Source organism: Fundulus heteroclitus, chromosome 2, assembly GCF_011125445.2.
Source record: "Fundulus heteroclitus isolate FHET01 chromosome 2, MU-UCD_Fhet_4.1, whole genome shotgun sequence".
NCBI classification, from domain to species: Eukaryota; Metazoa; Chordata; class Actinopteri; order Cyprinodontiformes; family Fundulidae; genus Fundulus; species Fundulus heteroclitus.
Window position 1 is genome coordinate 33448266 of NC_046362.1, and position 26220 is coordinate 33474485.

The 26220-nt window shown below is 40.9% G+C and overlaps 1 protein-coding gene across 1 annotated transcript; it reads right to left on the reverse strand.

Moving 5' to 3' along the window:
• Window positions 1-1339: 1339 nt before the first annotated feature.
• LOC105929648 (homeobox protein DBX1-B) lies at window positions 1340-12814 on the reverse strand. The gene is made up of 4 exons (XM_012867500.3): window positions 12322-12814; window positions 11549-11626; window positions 2975-3183; window positions 1340-1716 (listed from the first exon to the last, which is right to left on the reverse strand). Exons 1-4 carry the CDS (start codon window positions 12659-12661, stop codon window positions 1423-1425), a joined length of 921 nt encoding a protein of 306 aa, XP_012722954.2. The 5' UTR covers window positions 12662-12814; the 3' UTR covers window positions 1340-1422.
• Window positions 12815-26220: the final 13406 nt, after the last annotated feature.

The window sequence follows — 26220 nt, forward strand, 5'->3', positions numbered from 1 at the left end:
ATTGTTTGTATATGTTTAAAAAGACATGATAAATTAAACTGGGGGGAAAAAATCGCATTAAATCGCAATATTAAGAAAAAAATTAGATTATTTTCCAAAATCGTTCAGCCCTAACGCTGATGGTCATCTTCTACTGCGCCATCATCCAGTCTGTCCCGTGTTCGGCCATCACTGTGTGGTTTGGCTCAGGTCCAGACTGCAACGGACAGTCAGGTCTGCAGACAGGATCATCAGGGCTGACTTCTACAAGTCTAGGGGCGGCTCACATCCTGCACACAAACTGTTCAGACTTTCCCCCCTTCGGCTCGGCGCCACAGACACATTTTCTTCCCCCCAAGCTGTCGACCTGATGAACACATTGAACACCTTTCAGTCTGAGTAGTCAGCTATGCTGTGAAACAAAGTACATTTTACTCCCACAACTCACAACCCCTTTTCTTTTGGCGAAAAAAGCAAGAATATACTTTTTATATTTGTGTACCAAATGTCTGTATGTTGTGAGCAATGTACCCAAAATGAAATTCTTTGATTTTTCGCCACAACCAGGCCCAAATAAAGCTGGTTTTGGTTCTGTTTTGGGCCGGGTTCGGCTGTTGGAAACATGGCTCCTCGGTCCCCAGATCTTCCATCTGCAAATCATCAGCCCTCCTCCACCACGCTCGACAGTGCTGACTGGTTTTAGCTTTGACATGGTAGGTTTGGTCTTCTCCAAACGTAGTGCTGAGCGTTGTGGTCAAACGTCTCCAGTTTGGTCTCATCAGTCATTCAGATGTGGTTTTTGCGAGCTGTTGCTGCAGAACAGGCCCAGGTTATCGGCTGTAAAGGTGAACTCAGGTGAAACTCGACCCTTCAACACGTGACCACAGCTGCACACGTCAATAAACACAATAAAGGATTTTCTTTTCATTTATTTTAACAAAAATATGAAAATGCAAAACGTATTTGGGGGGCAAAAAAAAAGACATTTTGTAACTTGAAACCTTCAGATCTACAAATATTAAGTCTAGAGCAGCACAGTGAACCGTTCCTTAGCTGCAAACGAACATCTCTGTACAGAAACACTGGCAGTAAATACAGATATTTACAGAGCAGATTCAGGCACTTTGGAGATTCTCTCACACTGCAAAAACGGATCTAAAAATAGGTAAAATGTTCTTAAAGTTAGTGTATTTATCCTTCGTTTGAGCAAGTAAATACGATTATCTGCCAATGGAATGAGTATTTTGACCCCTAAAATAAGATAATTAGACATCCTGCACTTGAAATAAGATGATGGAGATGAGTTGTTCCTATTTTAAGTGCAAAAATCGTATTCCATTGGCAGATCATCTTATTTACCTGCTCAAATCAAGGACAAATACTCTAATTTTAAGAACATTTTACTTATTTCTAGTTCTGTTTTTTGCAGTGCATGAATCCTCTCTATGAAACCGTGATTTCCTCGCTGTCGGACTCTGACAGCTCCGACTGTTTGCTCAGGTCTGATGGAGAGGAGGGGCTCTGGGGACGGTGGTGGTGGTGGTGGGGGTGTGACTCCTGGCCGTCGGCTGCAGGCCGGTTCCTGCGCTGGCGGAAGGTGCTGCCTACGTCGGTCAGGTCCGGATGGGGGTTGGTTTTTGTCGGCAGGGTCTGCTGGCGGCAGCCGCCTGTCGACAGCAGCTCCCGCTCCTTGGAGTTCCTCCACTTCATCCTGCGGTTCTGAAACCAGATCTTCACCTGGGAAGAACGTAGAAGCTGTTTTAATTTTACCAGCAGAAGAATGACTCAAAGGAAACAGCTAAAAACTAAGACCGTCTTCAATGTCTTCACGTGATTTAAGAGGACAACCAGCAGCCGACCGGTTAACTGACCATCACCATCAGTGAGGGAACCTCCTCAAAAGAAGGATTTTTGGCTTTTTGCTCATCCGGAGCGTTTATACTGTTAACAATGCGGCAAAGCTTTAGCTGTGACTTTTGATTTGTTGTCAATCTGACGGGAACAGATGAAAACTCCAGGTTTGCTTCTCTCACATGTTCACTTTCTGTTATTTTAAAGTTGATGAGAATCTTCTGGCCAAACTCGTCAAGTTCTGACCGAAAAGATCAAGAGGTTTATTGTTTTGTTGTTTCATAAAAGGCTGAATCTCAACCTCAAACCGACATATTTTAGACTAGTAAAAAAAAAGAAGGCAAAAAAAACATTTTTTGTAGAAAAACGTACAAAAATAACCTGTCTACTAAATATGTCCGACTCTGCAAAACAATATAAAAATCTATACAATAATTAATTAATTAATACGTCCTGCTTTGCGTAGATGATCCAGTAGAGGGCAGCACACCCTCTGTCCTCCACTGGTGGATTTGAAGAGCAGCTTTGATTAAAAACTCAAAACCCAAAGTGATTTTGCAGCAGAACATAAATAATATGATGCTTTCTGAATCCGACTTTATTCTAGATAAAAGTCCTGCTGTCTGCCAATAAAAAGAAACTCTCCCTTCCATAAAAAACAATGACAGGAGCACCAGTAGAGTTTGTTAAGACTAACAAGAACTTTGGCACAGAAATCAAAAGTAATTAAATTCACATATTGAGCATGTTGTAAATAAAATGAAGATCAAACTGGGGTTTTTCCTCAGAAAAAAACACTTTTCTTTCAGTGCATCTCTCAGATGATATTGATCATATGAAGGCAGCTGCCACCTCTCTACATATGATGGAAGCTGTCTATCATGGAGCTTCACGATTAATAACAGTTTTAAGTATTTGTATTGTTATGTCTTGGTAACTTTTTTGTTATTTGTTTTTTTTCTCTTTGGTGAATGAGATTTTGGATCTCAATGAGACGACGTGTTAAAGAAATTTAAAAAATAAACACTTTTTCTAAATTTTCTCCACCAACCTGTGGAGTTCAGTGCAAAACTGATTCCAATTCAGCCATTTAAAAAAATAAAATAAAAATAAAGAATCTGTTGAACCGGTTTGATCCTAGTACCTGTGAGTCCTTCAGTCCAAGTTTACCAGCCAGTCTCTTTCTGTCTGGTTTGCTGATGTACTTCTGTTTCTGGAAGGTTTTCTCCAGCGCCTTCCTCTGGAGGTCCGAGAACACGGCCCGCCGCAGCATTCCCCTCCTGGGCTTCCCCCGCGGGGGCAGAGGCCAAGAAAAGGTTCCTGGAACAGGAACTACGGCGGAGGACGAGGAGGCTGCAGGAACCGAGAATGAGAGGGAGAGAGAACAGAGATTTATTCAGTTATTATTGTTATTATTCCGTATTATATCTCTGTATTCAGAGAGTGACGATGCAGGTTAAATGCATAGTTAAAATACACATATTCATAATTATTTAGAGGAAGACTGATGGCTATTGTTGACATTTAAGATGAAACACTTTAGGAAAACAAGTATATTAGGCTCTGTAAATTTAGATTTATTATGTCTTCCCCATAGAGGAATGACTACACCACAAACAACAATTTTTAATAAAACTATTTCAGTCCACACAGCATCAAAATGATCTGTTCATGATATGCATACGCCCCCTTTAATATTGGGTTAATTGTCTCCCAGTGAGCAGCACCTTCTCCACAGGCTTTTTGCAACCATCAGCAGGCTTCCACTATCATTCTGGCTCAGTATCTAACTTCAGCAGATTTAATTTAAACTGGTTGGTCTACCCAAGGAGCGCATAATATTTCAGTGAGACTGAGGTCGGAGCTTTGGGAAAGTCATTCTAGAAGTCAACATAAACCTGTTTTATCCATTCTTGCAGTTTCGGATGTGTTTGCAGTTCTCCAGAGGGCATGCAGCTTGTCCATGTGGGTAGCTGCAGATTTTTGGAGCGGACACTTCTGTCCAGTAGTTTCCACTGCATAGCAGGTTCGAGCCTTGCTGGTTCCTGAGCGTTGGGCTGTCTGATTAACTTGGAAATACGAATAATACGATTGTTTAAACCGATTATCCTAAAATTGGCTCCAAAAAAATGGAGCCAGCGTGTTGCAACTTTTTCATTCAGCAACTTTCCTTCTTGGATCTTCACTGAGTTCCTTGGACTTTCCTGTTCTGAGTATTGCTACGTTAAAGTGTGTAGCAGAGGAAATGACGCCAGCAGCACCTAATAAAAACAATTGGTGAACGTATGTATATTTTTGAGCCTGTATGTATAATTTTAAATCTGTACAACATTAAATAAGAAACTCCAACTCATGCACCAAATTCTTGTTTTGAAGAATCATCGCAGGTGTTTTTTTTTTCTTTAGACAATTATTCCTTCCTGGAAAAAGGCCGGTTCAAAGAAACCAATAAAACACCAATTGAAAGCAGAAGAAACATGAGGGATCATTGATGCCGGCGCCCTGAAGTCTTGTAGTGATGCTCTGATGTGAAGGAGACTTAGGTGAAAGGAAACTGAACTTACTTCCCGCTAATGTTATCAACTTTAAAAATAACTCAGCCCCCAGTTTCACATTTTGTATTTCAGTCATCTCAGATCACTTCAAGGAAGGACTCCGCCTTGCACGCCATCTTCTCCCACACGTGAGAAACTGAGCGGCAGATTTAGCGTGAGGTCTTGTGAACTTTGTCGCGTGATTATCCTCCACGTTTGTCGGCATTTGTGAGCCCCTTCTTGTCCCTGTAATGAGCACACAGGCTCCCCGATGCTCCTCATAATATCCTCGTTCTGCCTCAAATCTGACGCCTGAAGAGCCCAATTTGTTCGGCGCTGGAAACACAGCCGATGCTAATGAGACAGGCCCTCCAAAGAGCGGCTCACACAGCCTCTAATGAACCATGAAGGGGGGGTGGGGGTGGGGTGTATGGGCTGCAAATGCACAGAGAAAGCTGATTGTGTTGTAATGAATTGAGTGGAAAAGGCCGTCGACAGGCCGGTATATTACAGGCCCATTAGAGGCAGGTCCGAGTCTTCGCTGCTTCACACACCTGCATGTGAGAATTATCACACATGTTGGCGGAAGACACGTCAGAAAGAAAGGCCGGACATTGACAGAGACCCATTAAGTCCTATGAATTCTTCTTTAGCCAAATTTTGCATCTGGAAAAAGTCGTGACGGACTGGAAATTAAATAAATTGAGCTGAAATTGAATTTGTACCAGTACAACTGGATGTTAATTAGACTCGTTTGTCTAGTGCCCTGAGATATTTGTTCTCATTTGGCATTATCTACATAAAACTGGGTTTAATCGAAGTGAACTTTTACACCAGTGTTACATCAGAACCGCCATAAAAGTGCAAGTATACACCGCAAAAAGAGAACCTAAAGTAAGTAAAATATTCTTGAAATAAATGTATTTTTCCTTGATTTGAGCAGCTAAATAAGACAATTTGCCAATGGAATGAGTATTTTTACCCCTAAAATAAGATATTTAGATATCCTGCTCTTGAAATAAGATGATGGAGATGAACTGTTATTATTTTAAGTGCAAAAATCTTATTCCATTGGCAAATAATCTTATTTACCTGCTCAAATCAAGGAAAAATACACTGATTTCAAGAACATTTTATTTACTTTGGGCTCACTTTTGCAGTGTACCAAAGATTTTAATTGGGAAGGTAATCAACCATAAACCTGGCAAAATATCAAAAGTGTGGACATTTCTTTGTTGTAACAATTATTCTCGGTAATAACTCTGTTGGTAAATCCGGTTATTGTGGGTTGACCAGCAGAGAGGAATACGTGGGTTGTACCCATTAAAAACTTGCCACATCTTCTCTGCCAGTACCAAGCGACATTTGGTGGAGGCAGGTGTAGGGCAGCAACTCCTTCGATGTAAAAAATAAAGAAATAAAAAAAATCCAAGTTTCTCATTATTGGACACAATCTTAATGCAGAGAGACATCAAAAGGAGATGTCAGTGTTTGTCCCCAAGGGGAGGATTCATCAGAGCCAACCTCCAGACTTTAGGAGCAGAGATGATGTTATAGCCGGTCTGATTTTGACCCCATTATTATTATTATAGTCTCCATACAAGAGTGAGCAACACAATCCCATCGGCTGACTTGCAAGAAACACTGGAAGCCACCCTACAGCAGTGTGCGACCAAGCTGGTGACCAGCAGGAAGAGGAGGAGGCGTCAGGCCGTTGTGCTCGAGAATGTTCCTCCACGCACGTTTAAGGTCCTGTGTTGCAAAACGAAGAAATTGCTAAATTGCCAAGATATAGTTCTTTCTGCAAAATTCAACTCAATTGAATGCAAATTTATTTATATAGCGCCGATTCACAGCATGTCATCTTAAGGCACTTTACAAAGTCAATTCTGTCTACCCAGCGGATGGAGTCAAGTTTAATTAAATTAGCAGCAACACTATCCAAAAGTTAATAGCACAATGCGCTTTTTGGCATCGTTGGAGAGAATTGGGTTCGTTTTTTTTCCTGGGTGCAACCTACAAACTCAACCTATAAATGCATTTTCTGCACAAATTTGGCAAAGTTTAAGGGGAATAAACGGGCTTTCCAAGGGTATGAGGAATATCGCCAAGAAGCATTATTACAGCAGAGAAATAATAAACCAAACAGACATTTCCATACTTTTCATGCTAAGTTTATTTTGGAAAAAACCTGAGATATTAAAACTACAACGGTTGAGCTCAAAGCTTTAAAATCAGGCACTATTTATATGAGAGTTCACAAATAACCTAAAAACATAAAGAAGTGAGAACCGATGTCCGATATGGTGCAGAGGAGGCCGAAAAAAAGGAGCCAGGCCTGAAATCCAGGAGCAGTGTGTGTGTGTGTGTGTGTGTGTGTGTGTGTGTGTGTGTGTGTGTGTGTGTGTGTGTGTGTGTGTGTGTGTGTGTGTGTGTGTGTGCGGCTCTGCCTCCGATTGGTCACGGTGCCGGATGCTTTGTGGGCAGGCGGAGGGGGTTTGGTGGGAAAACGGCAGAGTTCCTGAGCTGGGAAGATACCCGCCTCACATTTAGAGGCATGACAAACGGCACTAATGTGTTCAGAGCGGAACAAACTGGACTAATTTGTAGATTAGGACAACTGGTGCTAATGTCAGCAGTCAGTGTTGTGGCTAAAGAGGCCTTCAGAACCAACAAGCCAATTCAGAGCCGCTCCTGCTTGCCTTATTACGGGAATCCCAGGATCCTAGGATTCCCGTAATAAGCATGGAGAGAAAACGAAGAGTCAGGAAAATTTACGTATTTCATTTGGCAGATATTTATTATATGTTCAAACTTCAGAAGGTATTTTCTAAAATAAGATTTAAATTCTTATTTCCGCTTCCAGACGTAGATATTTTACGTTTTAATGCTTTACATTTACACTAACATTGAGCCAGATGTTTATCCCAAGTTTAGCTTTATTGGATCTCTGTGTGAAACCTCTGGATTAAACATCAGGCTGGGCAAACCGGGCCAGAACTTCTGCACCAATCTGGAAACTGGTACAGGATTGATCCATCCGTCCCTCCGTCCGTCCATCACAACCTTAGGTCCTGAAGTTCTTCTTCTCAACTAACTCTTCCAACTTAATCGCCAACATGTTCCCGATTCAGCCCTAAAATCTCTCCAGACAATTCGGGGTCTTCTCTGAGCACCTTCTAGAGCAGAGGTTCTCAAACTTTTCAGCCTGCTACCTCCAAATATACTGTGCCAAAAACTGGTAAACCCCTTATGGCAGTTTTTATTTTTATTTTTGTGTGGGGTTATGAGAATAAAGTGATAAAATTACGAGAAAAAAAAATTGTATTTTTATAAGAACTCTTACAAAAACAAGTGCAGCCTTGTGGTAAAATGAGGAATGTTGAGCATCTTGTAAAGTTATACTTTGCTATCAGTTCACACATAAGGAAATACCACGTCTTTTAGCGCATCAGCAACAAATCCTCTAGGGACCCCCAAAGGGGGTTTCGCAACCCCCCGGGGGTTTCCAGCTCCCACTTTGGGAACCCCTGCTGTAGAGGGACGTGTCCGCTGAAACATCTACACACCGATGTCTCCTGAAGGTATCCTTTCCAGATGCTCAGACCACCTCAAAATGCTTGTTTCTTTGTGGAGATGCAGAAGCTCTGAGCTTGTCGCCCTACCCATAACGGTGACCCCAGACCTCTAGAGAACGCTCTGTGAAAGTCGAACTATACCAGATCAAGTGGTAAATTAAAAGCGTCACCTTTCAGCTCAGGTCTGTTGTTGATACTAATACGACACCTCTGTTGATAGTAGTACGACTCCTTCCCGGTAAGTACTGAACTGAGTCTGGTCATAACTTTTATAGCTTTTATAGGTCATCCGTTTGGGGGTCATCTTTTCTTTGGGAGGGAAAACTCCAGCAGGTTTGAGGATTAACACGTCGGTGACTGTTGGGTCCTTATTGGATAAAAAGGTTGGGTGGCCACCTTCATCTTGCCTCTGGTATTTTTGCCCACTCCTCGAGGATAAACTGCTCCAGCACCCTCATGTCGGATGGTTTTCACCTGTGAACAGTGATCTCTAAGTCTAAGATCTGATTTGTGACTGGATTAAGGTCCGGACTTTGATTAGGCCTTTCCAACAAATTTAAATGTTCCCTGTTGAACAAGTCAAGTCTTACATTGGCAGTATGATACGGGTCATTGTCCTGATGGAAGGTGAACCTCCGTAGCCTGGCCAGCCAAACTGACTTTGGCTGTAAACACGGCATATCAGCTTGGAAAGTCGCTGGTAGAGCCCGATTTCAAAGGTGGGACTAACGGGGGTCAGCGGAAACATCGTAAAACCAATTAGTTAACTGCGAATGTGACGTAAACTCCAAGCAACGCGCTCTGTTTTAGCTCTTAGAGCAGCCAGTTGTTGAGTTTTTAAAGCTATATCCAGCTCGTTCAGGACATATTAAAGGGCATCATTAAAACATCGCTCCATTGAGGCAGCCATCTTGGCTGTTATGGTTACAGAAAAGCGCTGCTGCATTATGGGTAAAGAGTGACATGTCGTAAAACTCCCACCTCAAGCGCTGTGACCAGTCCGGTAAGTTTCAAACCAGAACGTCTGAACCTGTCCAGATTGACAAACTGTGTATTGAAGTCCGCTTGGAGTAAGACAGTCTGGCTGGCCAGGCTACACTGCAAAAATGGAACTAAAAGTAAGTAAATTTTCTGTGAAATGAGTGTATTTTTCCTTGATTTGAGCAGCTAAATAAGACTATTTGCCAATGGAATAAGAGTTTTGCACTTAAAATAAGAACATTTCATCTAAATCATCTTATTTCGAGTACCGTATATTTAATTATCTTATCATAGGGGTAAAATTACTCATTACATTGGCAAAAAGTCTTATTTAGCTGCTCAAATCAAGGGAAAATATACTAATTTTAAGAAAACTGTACTTACTTTTAGTTCCCTTTTTGCAGTGTAGAACCTCCGCCCCAGTCTGAAATCACAAGCAGACTGACTCTGGTTCTGATCCAGAACATTTCTGTATTTAGCACCATCCATCTTTCCCTCGACTCTGACCAGTTTCCCAGTCCCTGCTGCTAAAACACCTTGCCAGACCATGTTTCACTGTGGGGATGGTGTTCTTAGGGTGATGAGGTGTGTTGGATTTTTCTTCTAACCTCACCCTGACTTGTACTTCAGCAACTTTGTCCCTGACTTGTTCTAAGCGCTCCTTGGTCTTCATGGTGTGGTGAATCTAGTTTATGGTGCTGCAGCCTCTGGAGCCTCTCAGAAAGGTGTTTAATCTGACAGATTATGTGACACTTAGATTACACACACTTCATTTCACTACTTATGTGACTTTTGAAGGCAATTGGTTGCACCAGAATGTTTTAGGGGCTTCATAGCAAAAGGGGAGAAAACATATGCACATGCCGATCTCCAGGTTCTTATTTTTTAAACTACTTTTTTATTTATGTTTTTTTTCTCATTTCACTTCAACAACTTAGACTATTTTGTGCAGATCCATTACATAAAATAAGACAACAAAACAGGTATAAAGACAAGGGAGTTGAATACTTTTACAAAGCACTGTACATGCTCCCAGATATTCAGATTTACTTAACTTATGCACACCTTTCACAAATGTCAATTTAAAATTCATCAAAGTTAAAATGATTTTTGTCAGAAACTAATAATCTTTTGAAAGTTGGAACTTATTTATCATCATCCAACTTTAAAGTTTTGATTCACGTTGAATGTTCTTAATTGTATTTAATCAGGAGACTTAGGATACATTTATAAAAAAATATTTGATTCAGGACGTTGCATGATGGAAGGAATGGCGGCTTTATGAAAAAATGCAGCTGTATACCATTAAAAACAACTTAATGTTTGAAAAAACGCAATATATTGTAGTTACATAAAGACCTATTGTTGGTTTTAATAAAGAATCACAGCACTGTTTGGACAGCAGGTTTTGTCCCTGATTGACTGGGAAACACTGAGAAAAAGCAAAGATTTATTGATCTTTGTTCGACTGTAACAGTTATTCTGGTTGGTATGAAGACCATCTGCTGCTTGAGTCTTCAGGTAAAAATGAATCCCATAACTCCACCTTTTAGCTCGACCTCAGTGGTCTGTCACAGGTTTTTGATTAAAAAACAAATGTTATGTTTCTTTAGACCAAAACATTTTTGAAATCTTCTGCGATACTGTGACCTTCAGAACAGGTTTACATCAGAGTTGAACTAATCGAGAAGAAGCTGCTTCCAGATGCTCTATAAATGTGGAACAAACTTCGAGAAAACTACTGCTCAGTTAAAACTCTGGCTAAGCCTTTTATTTTATTTTATACATTTATTGTAGTTTGTGCATTTGGTTTTACAATTAAACAGACACTTTCGATGAAGTTCCAAATAATAAATGAGCTTCTTTTAATCATCCTGCTGCAGAGATGAGGCCTTCAGGCACACATGGCTTAAAAAATATTTAGATAAAATAAGATTTAAATTCCCCTTTAAATAATGTCAGTACATTAATATTAACAAAACATTCAAAAGTATTTTTTTTTATCACTACCTTATCTTAAGGTAGTGATTTCTCTGACCAGAAATTAACTTTAAAGACATCTGAGTTAGGTATGACACGATTTACTTTGTGTTTTTGCATTAATTTGTCAAATAATATTGATAAGGCATATAAAAAAAAAACAATGAGTCGTAATATTATTGGTTTAATCTGTAATCTTCAGTGTTAAAGTAATTTATAAGAGAAATAATATGCAGAAAGATCTTTGCGTTCAGCCAAATTAAGAGTTTTATCCAGTAATTTAAATGTTCAGGTTTAAAACGAGAAGCTTCCAATAGTTCATGTTGTAAAACCAACACAATGATGGACCGGTCAATTTTTATTAGTTAATTCGTTCACCCAGAAGTCCTTTCCCCAGAAGGAAGATTTTTACTCCACATTGTTTTTATTTATGATCAATATTTATCTGATTATCCAGAACCTTGAGATTTTGTAGGAGGGAAAACAGACAGTTGGATCGACATCCAGCTCTGCAGCCAGATTCGGTGTAAAGATGTGAGAACACATCAAATTGTCTCACAAATGAGATGTTTTCTCTCTTTGAATCGGCTGGAAAGCATTGAACCTTCCAGATGTGAAGGAGCAGCTGGCTGGCAGTGGACCTACCTGTGAAGTACGAGGCTCTGAAGAGAGGATGAAGGTTTCCATCCAAGAATGGCAGCGACTTGGTCTGAAGACTCTGAACTGCAGCGGAGGAGAAAGAGGAGTCAAATTCGCTCACAATAAAATGATTAAAATCACCAAAATCATCCAATCGCAGCATCTTTCCCCAAATGTTTGCTTCACATTGATATTTTCAACCAAATTTTTACATCTGACATCAAATGTATATCATTAGCTCATATATAAACAGCAATATAAAAATCTGTGGCCAAAATGAAAGATAAAACTGAAATATGCCCCCAGTTTAACCTTAAATTAATCATATTTACCTGCATTTACAATCTTTTCATTTGGCTGGTAATATTCCTGACATATTTATACTTTTTCAAGGAATTAAAAAGTGAGAAATGAATTAATACATCTCGGGTAGGTTACAAACACTTCTCTTGTTAGCAAATTAATTTATGCTTAGCATAAAACACTTTTTTTTTACTACAAGCCACCATGTTAATTTGAACTTTTTACCACTTCTTTTATTCACTGAAATTAAAACGTAATTGATCGAAACATTTCAGATCCCTGAAGTGAAGCGTTTTCATAACTTCATAGATTGTATGAAAATATTATAACGTTATAAATAAAAAAAACGACGTTTAATTATATGTTTGTTTCTTGAATAATAATAATAATAATAATAATAATAATAATAATAATAATAATAATAATAATAATAATAATAATAATAATAATAATAATAATAATAATAATTAACTCACCGCTTCGTGTAGATGGAGCCAGGATGGTACTGACGCCGAACTTGAGGTACCCAGAGTCCGAACAGCCCGTGTGCGGTGACCCTGTTCGGTTCGGTGGTTCTGTGGCTGACCCGGCTGCTCGAGGGGAAGCCCCCAGCCCGGGGCTGAGCTGGATGAACTCCCCGGGGCTCCCGGGGGAGAACGTCCGGTGGAAGTAACCGACAGGCTGGCTCAGCCGGAGCAGATCTTCCACCAGGAAGCCGGAGGGCAGAGAGCGGCTGAGGGGCGAGGAGAGAGCCGCGGGAGGACGCAGGAAGCCCGGGTAGAGAGGCGGGGGCAGGGCGCTGCAGGGGAACATCATGGTGTTCCAAACTGGGAAAATATAAAAAAAAGCAAACTGTGCCTGTGATCCCTGAAGGCGGCAGCTTTTACTGGTTTTATACTCCCACACAGCAGCGCACGCACATGCGTCAGAAGGTCCACCCTCATCCACGCCATGAGGAGCTGAAAGCTGGGAACCAGTTCATGCAGACGCCACACGCAGGAAACAGGGCTGCGAGGAGGGACGTTAGAACCAGTTTACTCCTAATAAAATAGATAAATCAACGTTTTAGTGCATTTTAATTGCATCCTTTAGTCAGACTTTTCAACTAAAATTAGATCCTTTTTTTATCGAAATAAATTTTATAATTCAATGCAGAACTTTCCTAAAATTACAAACTTTTTAAATTGAGGTTTTTTTTCTGTGTCTAAACGTCACTGAATTTAGGAAATATCAGCAGAATGGGATGCTGCACAACTTTTCAGGATATTTAATGTAAAACAGCACTGATGCCTATAACAGGAAGAAGGTCCAGGGTTCAAATCCTGCCCTGGGGTCTTTCTGCATGGAGGGTGCATGTTCTCCCTGTGCATGTGTGGGTTCTCTCCGGGTGCTCCAGCTTCCTCCCACAGTCCAAAAAACACGACAGTTAGGTTAATGAGACTCTCCAAATTGCCCTTAGGTGTGAGTGTGCATGGTTGTGTGTCCTGTGTGTCTCTATGTTGTCTCTGCGATGTACTGGTGACCTGTCCAGGGTGTACCCCGCCACTGACCCGAGGCTTTCTCAGGGCTATATAGTCCCACCAATGAGTTCTGGGTCTTCCCTGGATCTCCTCCTTGTGGGACATGCACGGACAACCTTTAAAGGGAGGCACCCATGGGCATCCTGGTCAGATGTCCGGATCACCTAAACTGACTCCTTTTGATGCGGAGCAGCAGTGGCTCTACTTTGAGTTCCCCCTGGATAACAGCTCCTCACCCTACCTCTAAGCAACCCAAAGGCTTCAGAATCCACATCAAAATCTACAAAAAGTCGCCCGTCTGTCACAACAGAGCCTGCACAAGGTTATAGGAGGCCCTGAGCTCGTTTCCTTTTGGGGGCTCACCAGCCACCTCAGCTCCCCCAATTTCTCTTTTATTTTGTGCATCACTGTTAATTTTTGCATCTACATGAAGCTTTTTTTTTTTTTGCAGTTACCTGCTGAGCCAACTAGGAAGGGGAAATTGTATTTAAAGAAAAAAATGGTGAGGTGATAATCCTTCATGTTCTACTTTTTCTGAATTTGGTAAAATAAGTTAAAAAGGAAAATCCATATAGAAAAAAAATGCTAACATTAAATAATTCACTTGAGCTATTTCTGGAAATGGAAACCAATAAGCAACAATTTATTTAACTCAAACTAAATAAAATTTTACATTAAAATATGTTTTAAAGGGTTATTTTGGAAGCCGTTCCTTTTAATTGGATTTTGTTTTCTTACCTCGGAGTGGCATTCCTATGTTGATTTGTCAATCATACAATTCAAACAATCAAACCAACGAGAGAAGGCAACAGGCTAGCCAACTACAGATAAAGTAAAATGAGTGCAAGGAGATGACATTTTATTCAAATGAAGAAGATTCTATTTTTCTGCCACACAAGGGAAACTATTTTGATATAATTTTCCTGTGAAAGCCCAGCGTGTTGAAACGAGACCCTATATCTGGGCTGAAATCTGCCTAATCTGGCAACACTGACTACATTACTGTTTTTTTTGTTTGTGTGTTTTGGGGGGTTTTTTTTGTTTGTTTTTTAAGGTTATGGGATTTTATTGAGATTTGTTTTTCCAGCGCTGTAGGAGAGGTCACAGAGCCATGATCCTTGCCTGCCTGAAATCCTCCATCATTGTGCATGTGCCAAACATGGTTGTGAAGTTTGTGGACGACACCACTGTGGTCATCTCCAACAACGATGAGTCCCTCTACAGAGAGGAGGTCCATAATCTGACACAGTGCTGCTCCAGGAACAACCTCATCCTGAACTTCAGCAAGACCAAGGAGGTCACAGTGGACTACAGGAGGTCCAGGAGGACTGAACACACTCCTCTGTACATACAGGAGGAGGTGGTGGAGCATGTGGACAGCATCAAGGTCCTGGACATTCACATCTCCTCCAACCTCTCCTGGACTGAGAACACCTCCCACCTGGTGAAGGAGTCCCAACAGCGGCTCTTCTTCCTCATGAAACTGGAATAGACTGGACTTTACACTGAGCTGTTAAAAAACTTCTACAGAGCTACAATAGAAAGCATTTTAGGTTTTGGGGTAACAGTGTGGTGTGGGAGCTGCACAGTGCAGGAGTGGAAGGACGTAGTACGGATAGTGAGGACAGTACAGGGGATTATGGGATGCCGTCTACAAGACCTGGACATGATTTATGCAGCACTAGTCCAGAAAAGGGCCAGATGTGTTGCCACGGATCCCACCCATCTGGGCAATGTTCCGTTTGACCCAATTCCATCAGGTGAATGCTTCAGAAACATTAAATCAAAAACTAAGACCCAACAACAGCTTCTTTCCCAGAGCTGTAAGGGCTATCGTCCCCTGGTGAGAATCAATAAACCACCAGCCCAGTTCATAATCTGTTACATGTTACAAACACAGCACTGGTAATCCTTGTTTGCACAGTTTCTCAGGGAATGTCTGATTGGAACACCCATTCACGCAGATTGCACAGTGCTATAACCTGAAGGTTTAAAATTATTCCACAGTATTCACTGTAAGCGTATCATCAATGGAGTGTTCTCGTGATTAATTCATGCAGCAATACAATAATTTATATCATTCATAAAGAGATATCAACTGATATCATTAAAAAAAGTGTAGATGTGTGTCTGGTGTTTGTCTCATCAGAAAAATTCACTGGTAACACATAGTGACAATAAAGATTCTCAATTCTTGACTGTTCAGCTGAAGCAAATAAAATATCTGTTGAAAAAGTGGGCCCCATGAAAAATAACCTTTTTTTTCTTTGCCTATTGTGATTTCATTGACTAAAATACGAACAAAACAGAATTAACAGTTTGTTCCTCTGGGTATTTTTGTAAAACTTTGTATTTATAAAATCCTGCATCAGGAATCAACATTTCATCACCCAGACTTGTTTTGTTTTCTTTAAACATTTATAAATAGAATTAAAAAAGACACTGAATCATCAATCACTGAATGATGTATTTAAATAACTACAAAAGATTAAAATTAATCAAACAATATTTGAAGAAAAACTTACTCCAGTGTGAATTTTGGTTACTCTTTAGAAATAGTTTGAATCTTGTTAAAATCCCTGAATTAGTTTAATCCCATGAACCCCTCATTTTGAAGCATCATGATGAAATGATCCGCTACGCCAGAGAAGGAAGAGATCATTAAATCTGAAGTGGAGCCCAGACATTTGACACCTTAACCAAAAAAAAAAAAAAAAAAAAAAAACAAGAAGAAGAAGAAGAGAAAGTGTTGCATTCAAAGCATTTTATTCGTTCAGAAAATCCCTCCATTGTGCTGAAGTGGAGCAGATGGTTGATGAGCATCAGCAGAACTAATTTGTCCTCCTGGTCCGACAGAGTCTCCGACCTGCTGCTCGATTCTTAACCAGCACAACAGCTGTTGATGAATTTAACACCAGTTAAGACTCATTTTAAGGCCATTAGCCCCGCAAAGTCTTACAACACCGACCCGCCTCCATTATTAGTTGCTGCACCCGTTACACATGCAAACAGGCTGTCTGCGGTCATAACTAGTTAATTCTCATGTTAACTCTCTGAAGTCTGAACAAACAGATGCTAATATGCCACAAAGGAACTGAAAAATGCACAAAAAAGACAACATGAAGGGAGAATTTTATTTCTAAATCGATTCTAATTGTTCTATTTATTTTAATTTGTTGGTCATTTCTGCTGTCTGGCATGAATTGTTGTAGGATCACTTTCTTTTTGGACTTAATTTCTAAATCTAGTCTTTTACCCTTGCACGTCTTTCATACTCCTGTGGTGCATTTTAAACCTCTCTGACGGCATCAGGGCAAAATTTTACATGCCCCAAAAACTGCTATTAAGACATAATTCATCAATCTTTCTTTGATGAATTTCTATTTACATGACTTAACTTAAAACTTCAGAACATGCATGCTACGATTCTCAGATTTTTAACCCTTTAAATTCAAGTTTACCCGTATGTATTATTGTTTGAAACAAAAAAAGTGAATATAGTCTTTGATATGTTGAAGATTAGCAGCAAAATGTAAATAACTGCATTAGCGTTTCTCCTGTAGTGAGGCCAAAATACTCTATTTTCTATTTCATTCCCACTATGGCATTTAGTTCTGAAGAGAAGTAGTGATATTACCAAATTCAGATCGATTTTCTTTTCCATAGAGATCCTTAAATTTTGTCCTATCATATGGAGGAGTGTGACCTTCGAAGGACACAATACACCTTTTTGTGTGTGTGATTTAGTTTATTTTAATAAAATTTTAGTGACATACATGTAGCTCCTGCAAATTTTCTTGAAGAAAAAAATTTGAATTTCTAATGGGTGAATTTCATGTGTCTTGGACATTGGCCTCTGGCTTTTGCTCCTAATTTACCTGTTTCACACACACACATCCATCACATATTCAACGCCTGGTTCAAAGATCAGAGAGAATAAATAGTCTCTCTGGGTCTTCCCCGGGGTCTCCTCCCAGTGGGACGTCCCCAGAAAACCTTCAAAGGGAGCAGAACATTATGAGAAATGTTAAACTGTTGATTATCGATCAGCACAATTCTTTATCCTGTGAAGAGATCAGTTTGTTCAAACTTTAACAGCATCTTCCAGATCCAAAGGCTTTGATAGACCAAACCATTTTGTTTTTATGTTTGTTTTCATGTAGAAATCTCCTAAAAACAGCTGATTGGTCCAAACCTTTGCTCTGTTGGATGTTGTTTCATTTTCACACCTTTGAATAAAAAAAAAAACATAAAAAACAGGAAACAGTTTCCTGTTCTTTATTATTTTTGGGAATAGTTTTTTTTTTTCAAATATCTACAAACATATTTCATCGGGATAATTTTAAAATAGGCTGTAGCACAGGAGTGTTCTTCATCTGGCTAGTGGCTAGTGCCTCCTCAGTATTTGTGTGGATCTCTGAGGGGTCTGAAAGGCGGTGGAACGGAGCGGATTAGCGAGGTCTTTCAGAGCCTCAGTGCAGCGACGAGCATTAAAGTCATATTAACTTTCCATTAAACATCGCCTCATTCTGTGCAGGAAGACAGAAAGCAGCTTACAGTCTGTGTCTGAGCCCCTTTTCCTGGACCTTAACCCTCAGTTAAAACTTGGGCTCACGGTAACTGTGTCATCTTTGTCTGACGCTGAAGATCAACACAGAAAAAACATTTACTGTGTTATTGAACAACACAGTAAACAGCAGCATCATGATGTCCTGTTCTTCAACGGGGGCATGGCGGCTGATCAGAGTTAATAATAGAGCCAAATGTAGAGGAATCTGAAAGAAGAAAAAAATGTTTGAAGATGTAAACAACTTTAAGTTTAAGATTCGCCTTTCAAGGATATACGCTGAGCTGTGGAGGAATGACTTAATTAAAAGCATAATTGTGCCTTAGATTGGCCCAGTCATAGTCCAGATCTTAATTCTCCATTTAAGAATCTCTGGTAAGAATAGAACATTTATGTTCAGAGATGCTCTCCTTCAAACCTTTGGCAAGAAGAAACGACAAAAATTTCAGTCTAGATATGCACAACTGGTATCACACAGAAAAGCAGCTGTCACTGCAGAGAATTGTTAGATATTACATGAAGCTACGAGTTGTTGAGCCATTGAAAGCAATTATTGGGAAAATAACAGATAATTCACTGGCATTATGTACGTCACAGACAGGGGCGGTTCTAGAAAGGGGCCAACAGGGGCCAGTGCCCCTGTAGAACTGTTCCTGGCCCCTGTTATGGCCCCTGTACTAAAGACATGATATTAAATGTCTTAGGATGATAAATGCCGACAAAGATACCGTGACTGACTAGTTATTTGGATCAGTTGTATTTTTTACATTTATGGTTTTACCTAATAATAAAATAACAAAATAATAAAAAAAAAAAATCTACAAAAATAACAATAATTAAAAATTAAGCTGTTTCACGTTAAGCTCCCGCCGTATTGAGAAAAGATCAGGGGTCTGCAAGCCTGCAGTTCCAGAGCCACAATTGGCTCTTTGGCTTACTTAATATATCAAACGATGAAATGTTGACCTGTTTAGGCTTTTTTCCCCCAATCTTTTGTTTTGTGCCCCTGTGAAAAAAACACTGGCCCCACTCTGCCCCCCTGCTAAATTTGGTCTAGAACCACCACTGGTCACAGATGTGGCATGCTTTGATGAGGACATCCATCCATCCATCTTCTTCCTCTTATTCGGGCTCGGGTCGCGGGGGTAGCAGCTTCTGTAGAGAGGCCAATGAGACTGATAAGGGAAATGATCAGTTATCGCTGGGCAGCACGTACACTTGGATAAACTTGGACTCAATGCTGTTCCACAGTCTGGCAGATAATACCCGAGTGGTGACCAGTTTCTACTGTGGACAATGGGAGGAGCGTGAAGGAGGAGCTTGGCTTCTATAAAATCTCATGTGACCAGCATTCGGGGCTCGCTCTTCCTCATTTCTATTTCCTATGTTGATACCTGTTAACAGAGCCTCAGTACTGATCTGTACCATTTCTCTAGGTTGTTTAGATTAAAATCGTTAAAGTATACTTTCTGTTTCGAGACTCATTTCGAAGTCTCGAAAAAGAAGTATTCAATGTGTGTCAAAAGTACCGGACAGGGCGCAGAGGCGTCTAACCGCCCACAGGGGGCGGTAGCTTTTACAGAATTATGCATTACATGTTTTTGGTCAGTGAAACAAAATCCTATTGAAAAAACCCTAGAGTCTGTGATTGGAACTCGAATGCTTTTGCGAGGCACAACGGCAACTTTAGTGCGATAAAAATACAAATTAAAATTCTTTCAGGACATTTTCTGTAAAATATAGTCCCTGGCGACCATTTTGCCTTTATAATAGCTACGTTTATCTATCTAAATAGGTAAATCAGGATGATGGAAATGACTATAGCAACAGTACATTGAATTTACTGTTTGTTTTTTTCAGTTGCAGCGTGTGGGGAGAGCAGCAGAGTCTCTCGCCTCCAAAATGAACACCTCAGGATGAAATGCTCTGTTGGCAGCGTGCTGCTGCCCCATGAATTTTCATCGAGCACAGCCCGAGTGTGAGAATGTCCTCGGCGTTTTGAATCCAAACAATAAAAGTAAAATTTGACCGAAGCGATTAGCCCGTGTCGCTGACAAATATGAGAAACGGCTCGCCTCGGTGTCCCCATCTCAGCCTCGGGAAACTTGTGACACAGAGCACGCTCGTTGAATGCTCATTAGCAGAAGATTGGTCATGGGAGCTCAGAGCAGCACATCGCTGTGCTAACAGTCTTTCGCTTTATGTGCGCTTCCATTCTTCCATTCACGGCCCATTCTGCTCTAATCGTATTGGAGTCTCATAACGTTCTGTGGCCTTCAGCAGGAGGCTTAAAGCACCTGGCAGGTTGTTTAGAGGGAAGCTTGTAAATGCCTGTGGTTAAAATGGGCCGCGGGGCCCAAACACAAGCCAAGCAGTGCCGAGGAACCGGGGAATCGGGGAGGGGGGAGCGACGTGGTTGTCAAGTCGAGTTTAAGTTTCTTGGTTGTCAAAGGAGAGGGGAAACAGAAAGTGGCCGAGCCGTTACAGGGACCTGTGGCTGCAGAGCTACGGAAAAAAAACTTGTGGCAAAATTTTTTATCAAGTTTGACTGAAGGAGTCAAAAAAAACTGGGTCAACATCTCAGTTATCTGCATCTCACTCTCAGAGATCCTCCATCCATCCATCCATCCATCCATCCATCCATCCATTCATTCATTCATTCATTCATTCATCCATCCATCCATCCATCCATCCATTCATGAATTCATTCATTCATCCATTCATGAATTCATTCATTCATCTATCCACCAAAAAATAATCCACTCATCCATCCAACCAACTAACCAACAATTAATCCATCCATTCATCCATCCATCCATCATCCATCCATCCATCCATCCATCCATCCATTCATGGATTCATTCATTCATCCATCCATCCATCCATCATCCATCCATCCATTCATCCATCCATCCATCCATCCATCCATCCATCCATCCATCCATCCATTCATGGATTCATTCATTCATCCATGCATCCATCCATTCATTCATTCATTCATTCATTCATTCATTCATCTATCCACCAAAAATAATCCACTCATCCATCCAACCAACTAACCAACAATTAATCCCTCCATCCATCCATCCATCCATCCATCCATCCATCCATCCATCCAGCCAGCCAGCCAGCCAGCCATCCAGCCATCCATTCATGAATTCATTAATTCATCCATGCATTCATTCATTCATTCATTCATTCATTCATTCATTCATCTATCCACCAAAAAATAATCCACTCATCCATCCAACCAACTAACCAACAATTAATCCCTCCATCCATCCATCCATCCATCCATCCATCCATCCATCCATCCATCCATCCATCCATCCAGCCAGCCAGCCATCCAGCCATCCATTCATGAATTCATTCATTCATCCATGCATTCATTCATTCATTCATTCATTCATTCATTCATTCATCTATCCACCAAAAAATAATCCACTCATCCATCCAACCAACTAACCAACAATTAATCCATCCATCCATCCATCCATCCATCCATCCATCCATCCTTCCTTCCTTCCTTCCTTCCTTCCTTCCATCCTTCCTTCCTTCCTTCCTTCCTTCCTTCCTTCCTTCCTTCCTTCCTTCCTTCCTAGCTCTGGGTCTACAATGAGCCGCCCTACACAGCCATATCTGCTGAAACATCTCCATAGGTGTTCTCTCCAGATTCCCAAACCAGCTCCTGACTTTGTGAATATGCAACAACTCTGAGCTTCTCACTTTGGCCATGTTGGTGATTCCAAACCTCCTGAGAGTGATTGGTCCAGCTTCTTGTATCCATCCATCCATCTGGATTGTCTTATGTTGGCCTCTAGAAGCTGTTTCTAAACTTTGTTCCAAAGGTTTCAGTTGGATAAAATTATTAATAAAAGTATTTCCATTAGTTTGAATAACACAAGTTGGGTTCTCAGTGGAACTAGTTTTTCAAATCCTTACTGGTCGCTGCTTCTTTACCTAACTAAAATGTTGACACTGTATCAATCCTTATATGTGGATAGATGTTTTTTGGATCTATGTATGTTAACAGATCCGTTTTTTTCCTGTTTAAACTAACCTTTCTCAAAATAGAAAACTGGGAAATGACCATTGCATAAATCAGGAAGAATCTACTGTGTTTATCTTCGTATGCTTCCTGTTGCAGAGCTCCCTGCATATTAATTATATCAAAGTTGTTCATTTGTGGCCCGTTGGGGATTTCAGAGCGGATTGTGTTTTATTCTGAGGAGCGGGGCTTAAAGCACCTTGTCCAAAGGCCCGTATTAAGCCAGGCTGATGGGCTGGCTGTATGATAGGGGGCAGAGACTCAGATCTCACTGAGGTTAGGAGCCCAAGGTTGGTGTGAGGCGTGGAGATGAATACAACTCGTCTCATTTCTGAATACAAGGACGCCAGCGCAGCGCTGCGTGGCCAGCAGGTATTGAGGCAGGCCACGCCGCATAATTGGATTGAACACTGGCCATGGTATTTATGTCACTTCTCGTCTTGTCAATCCCATAACAGGCATGGCAGCGGCGTGGGGATCTCCCATGGTGACGGGACTTTGCCTTATTCAGAGAGAAAGGAGAGAAAAGAACCAAGCCTCATTTAATTCACGTTTAATTCTCACTCAAATCGTTTTAAGGCTGCTGTTATTTGCATAACAGGGAAAAAGGGACTCTGCCTTTTCAGGGTGCCTGTGAGTGAGAGAAGGAACAGGAACAGTGTTGTAATTGAAAGTGTTTGGTAGGCTTATATATGCATACGCCGGGGGACAAGCGTTCTCACACGGATCAGCAGACTGAGGGATTCTGGAGCACAACACGCATGCATACCGCCATTTTTCCACACGTTTAGATCACTTCTGTGATGGCATTTCCACGCAGCGTGACGCAGTTGTTAGACAAAGGACAAATGAAAACCTGCTCCGACACAGAGAGTCTCACAGGCCATAAAACCTGCAGCTGAAATAAACCAAAGAGGTTATCTTGGGAAAAAGATTTTTTTTTTTTTTTAAATGCAAAAGGTTCAACCTAAATGAAAAACCTTTAATAAGAGCAATCGTCCTCAGAGAAATGTTGAACCAGAGCCAGCAGTGAGGTGGAGAGGGCGGAGATTAGGCCAGGAGACGTCTGGGGTTCAAATCCCAAACAAAAGTGGCACAAAAGGCTGAAAAAAATTCAACCTAAATGACACGTCTCTGTCCGCCTGCGACGACCTGAGGGAGTCAGAACCAAGACAACCATGGAGACATTCCAGCCTCAAGACTAACGTTTAAGATCTGGGTTTGTTGTCATTCAAACCTGCACGATTCAATCATTCATAGGTTTTATTTACCATTCAGTAAATCTAACTATAATATGTTTGCGGTGCATTTTCACCAAAACATTTAGTTTTTTTATCAGTGTTCGATGTTTCTGCATGTTATCATAAAGCAAAGCTGATGAAATCTTTTAATTTACAACCTTTAAATGTAATATGAATTTCATCTGAACCCTTATTTAAATCTGTTATGTTAAAATAACATTAGATTTTCCAACATGCTGAGGACAGTGTTCCGGCTAGAAAACTGATGCATTGTAAAAGCCTAAATTACATCCAAATAAAACTATTAGAAGTTAAAGACAGAAAGTCAACAGTTCAGCTGATGGTTCACCTTCAGGTTCAGGAGGAGTAAAGTCATTATTTACCTTAAGTTTTTGAATGGTGGTGGTATTTTGTAAAATAAGGCACCTTTACACCAAACCATCACCTCACTACTCAGCTCATCTGGATCGCAGCAAACATGGAGGACACTCTTAATACTCTGCCAACGTCTTCCCTTCCTATTGTCCACGTCATCTGTTCTCTTCTGGTTCGTCAGCAGACCCCTCCCTGGACTATCCAACCACATTGCACCATAACCACGACCGAGTACTCTCTAGCAGGGCAATAGACGTGTTTGCAGTGAGCAATCTTTACTTATTTGTCATGAGCTGCAGGACTTCATACCAATGTTTTCTTATCTTATTTGTGTGTTCTGGTTGCTCTTCTGCACTGCGTTCTCTTCCTGTTCTCCCTTGGTTACAGTTGTTCTTGAGTTTTCACTTTACTTGGTCTTTTGATATTTCAGATCTGGTCACCATTTCGTCAGGTCATGCTGTTTAGGTATTGTTTTCCTGTTGCCAGTTTTCCCTCAGTTCTCTTTGGTTCTCTCTGCTGATTTTCTTACTAGTAACTAACTTTCCCAGTATTCGAGCTCCATTGCTTCCCCTGTGTGTTTCTCTACACCCTCCCCATGTCATTTAAATCCCATTTTAAACAGGTTTCCAGAGTTTCCATTTTTCACCTCCGGAATATCACCAAAATTAGAAATATTCTTTCTTGGTGTGATGCTGAAAAACTAGTCCATGCATTTGTTACTTCAAGGCTGGACTATTGTAATTCTTTACTATCAGGAAGTCCACAAAATGCAGTTCAAAGCCTTCCGCTGATCCAAAATGCTGCAGCAAGAGTTCTGATGAAAATCAACTAGAGGGATCATATTTCTCCAATTTTAGCTTCCCTTCATTGGCTTCCTGTTAAATCAAGAATAGAATTTAAAATTCTTCTTCTAACGTATAAAGCCCTTAATAATCAAGCTCCATCATATATCAGAGCTCTGATTACCCCGTATGTTCCTAACAGAGCACTTCACTCTCAGACTGCAGGTCTGCTGGTGGTTCCTAGAGTCTCTAAAAGTAGAATGGGAGGCAGATCCTTTAGCTATCAGGCTCCTCTCCTGTAGAACCAACTCCCAGTTTTGGTCCTTGAGGCAGACACCCCGTCTACTTTTAAGACTAATCTTAAAACTTTCCTTTTGACAAAGCTTCTAGTCAGAGTGGCTCATGTTACCCTGAGCTATCTCTATAGTTATGCTGCTATAGGCTTAGGCTGCTGGAGGACATCAGGGTCTATTTCTCTCACTCTGCTGAGTTCTCCTACTGCTCTTCAATTTGCATTATTTTTTATTTCATCTTTTAACTTTTAGTTCTCTGTCTTTTTTTCTCTTCATAGAAGGTACAGCTGGTCTGGCGTTCTGTTAGCTGTGACATCATCCAGGGGAAGCAGATCATCCTCTATTAACATATGACATAGAAAGTACTCCTGGATCAATGTGAGCTTCTGTGCTTTCTGTGTCTCTGCTCTGTCTTCTCTGACCCTGTATTTTGCTCTGCTTTATCGAGGCTTTGCTCAATAGGTGAGCAGCAAGAAAGACTGTCTGCCACCAGGGTGGAGTAAGGAGCAGTAAGGAGAAGAGGAGTTTCAAAACCTGAGCCACTTTTAATTCTGCTCAGACTTGTCGGGAGCGGCTAAGAGCCGCTAAGACCTGCTGCACCGTTATTAGCTGGCCAGACCGTCTGTGATTTCCAAAAGACTAAATCTGTTCATTTTGGCTGAAAACTCACTATAACACGTTTATTAAGTTACTGAGGAATACCTGGATATAAAAGATATGGAATTTGAAAATGTTGGCCGCATGTTTTCGCCATTTTGATCAGGCTACAGGCATAGCCTGATTGGTTTCAATGGCGTAGATAGAGGAGAGCTTCTCAGCGTGTGTAGCCTTGAACCTGTATAAACATAATTTTGTTGTGATCAGTGGTCTGCGATACTTAATTTAAAAATCCTCGTCGTTCTCGCCATGGCTGAGGAAAAATTATGCACATAGAGCTCATAAAGATCAGTTTTGTCTTCCCTACGCTTTTCTCACACACCCCACAACACTGCCTTCCCCAGGCAGATATAAGCTGTGCTTTATTTTTATTTATTTATACCAACAGGAGTAGAATCGAGTGGAACGGTGAGAAATAGGGTTGAAGGCGGTGTAAAAGGGGCTAAGGAGATGTAACGCCATCAGCGTTTCTCCGGAGTCCAGATGAGTGGCAACTGAGTGGGAGGATCTGGATACAACTTCTCTGCCTTTGTCTGCGTGTCCCCTGTCTTCTTGCTGCCACCCGCTGGACCGGAGTGGTACTGCAGTGTCTCCTCACAACGTCCCATACGTCGTTCGGGGTGTTTTACATAACTGGCCCTTAGCAAATGGAAACACGAAAACCATAAAGCTCAAGACTTTGGTTTACGTCGGGAAATCAAAGTGTGGGGCTTTAAATCCTGGAGCCTTTAAAGGAGAATGGGCTAATGAGATTATCAAGGGAAACAGAGTTGAACAGCAATACTTCTAAAATGAACAGAGAACACAAAATAAACTGAGAATCTGATCACAAAAGCTTGAACTAATTAAACTTAACGAACAACAATGAATACCTGAAAACAAACAAAAAATA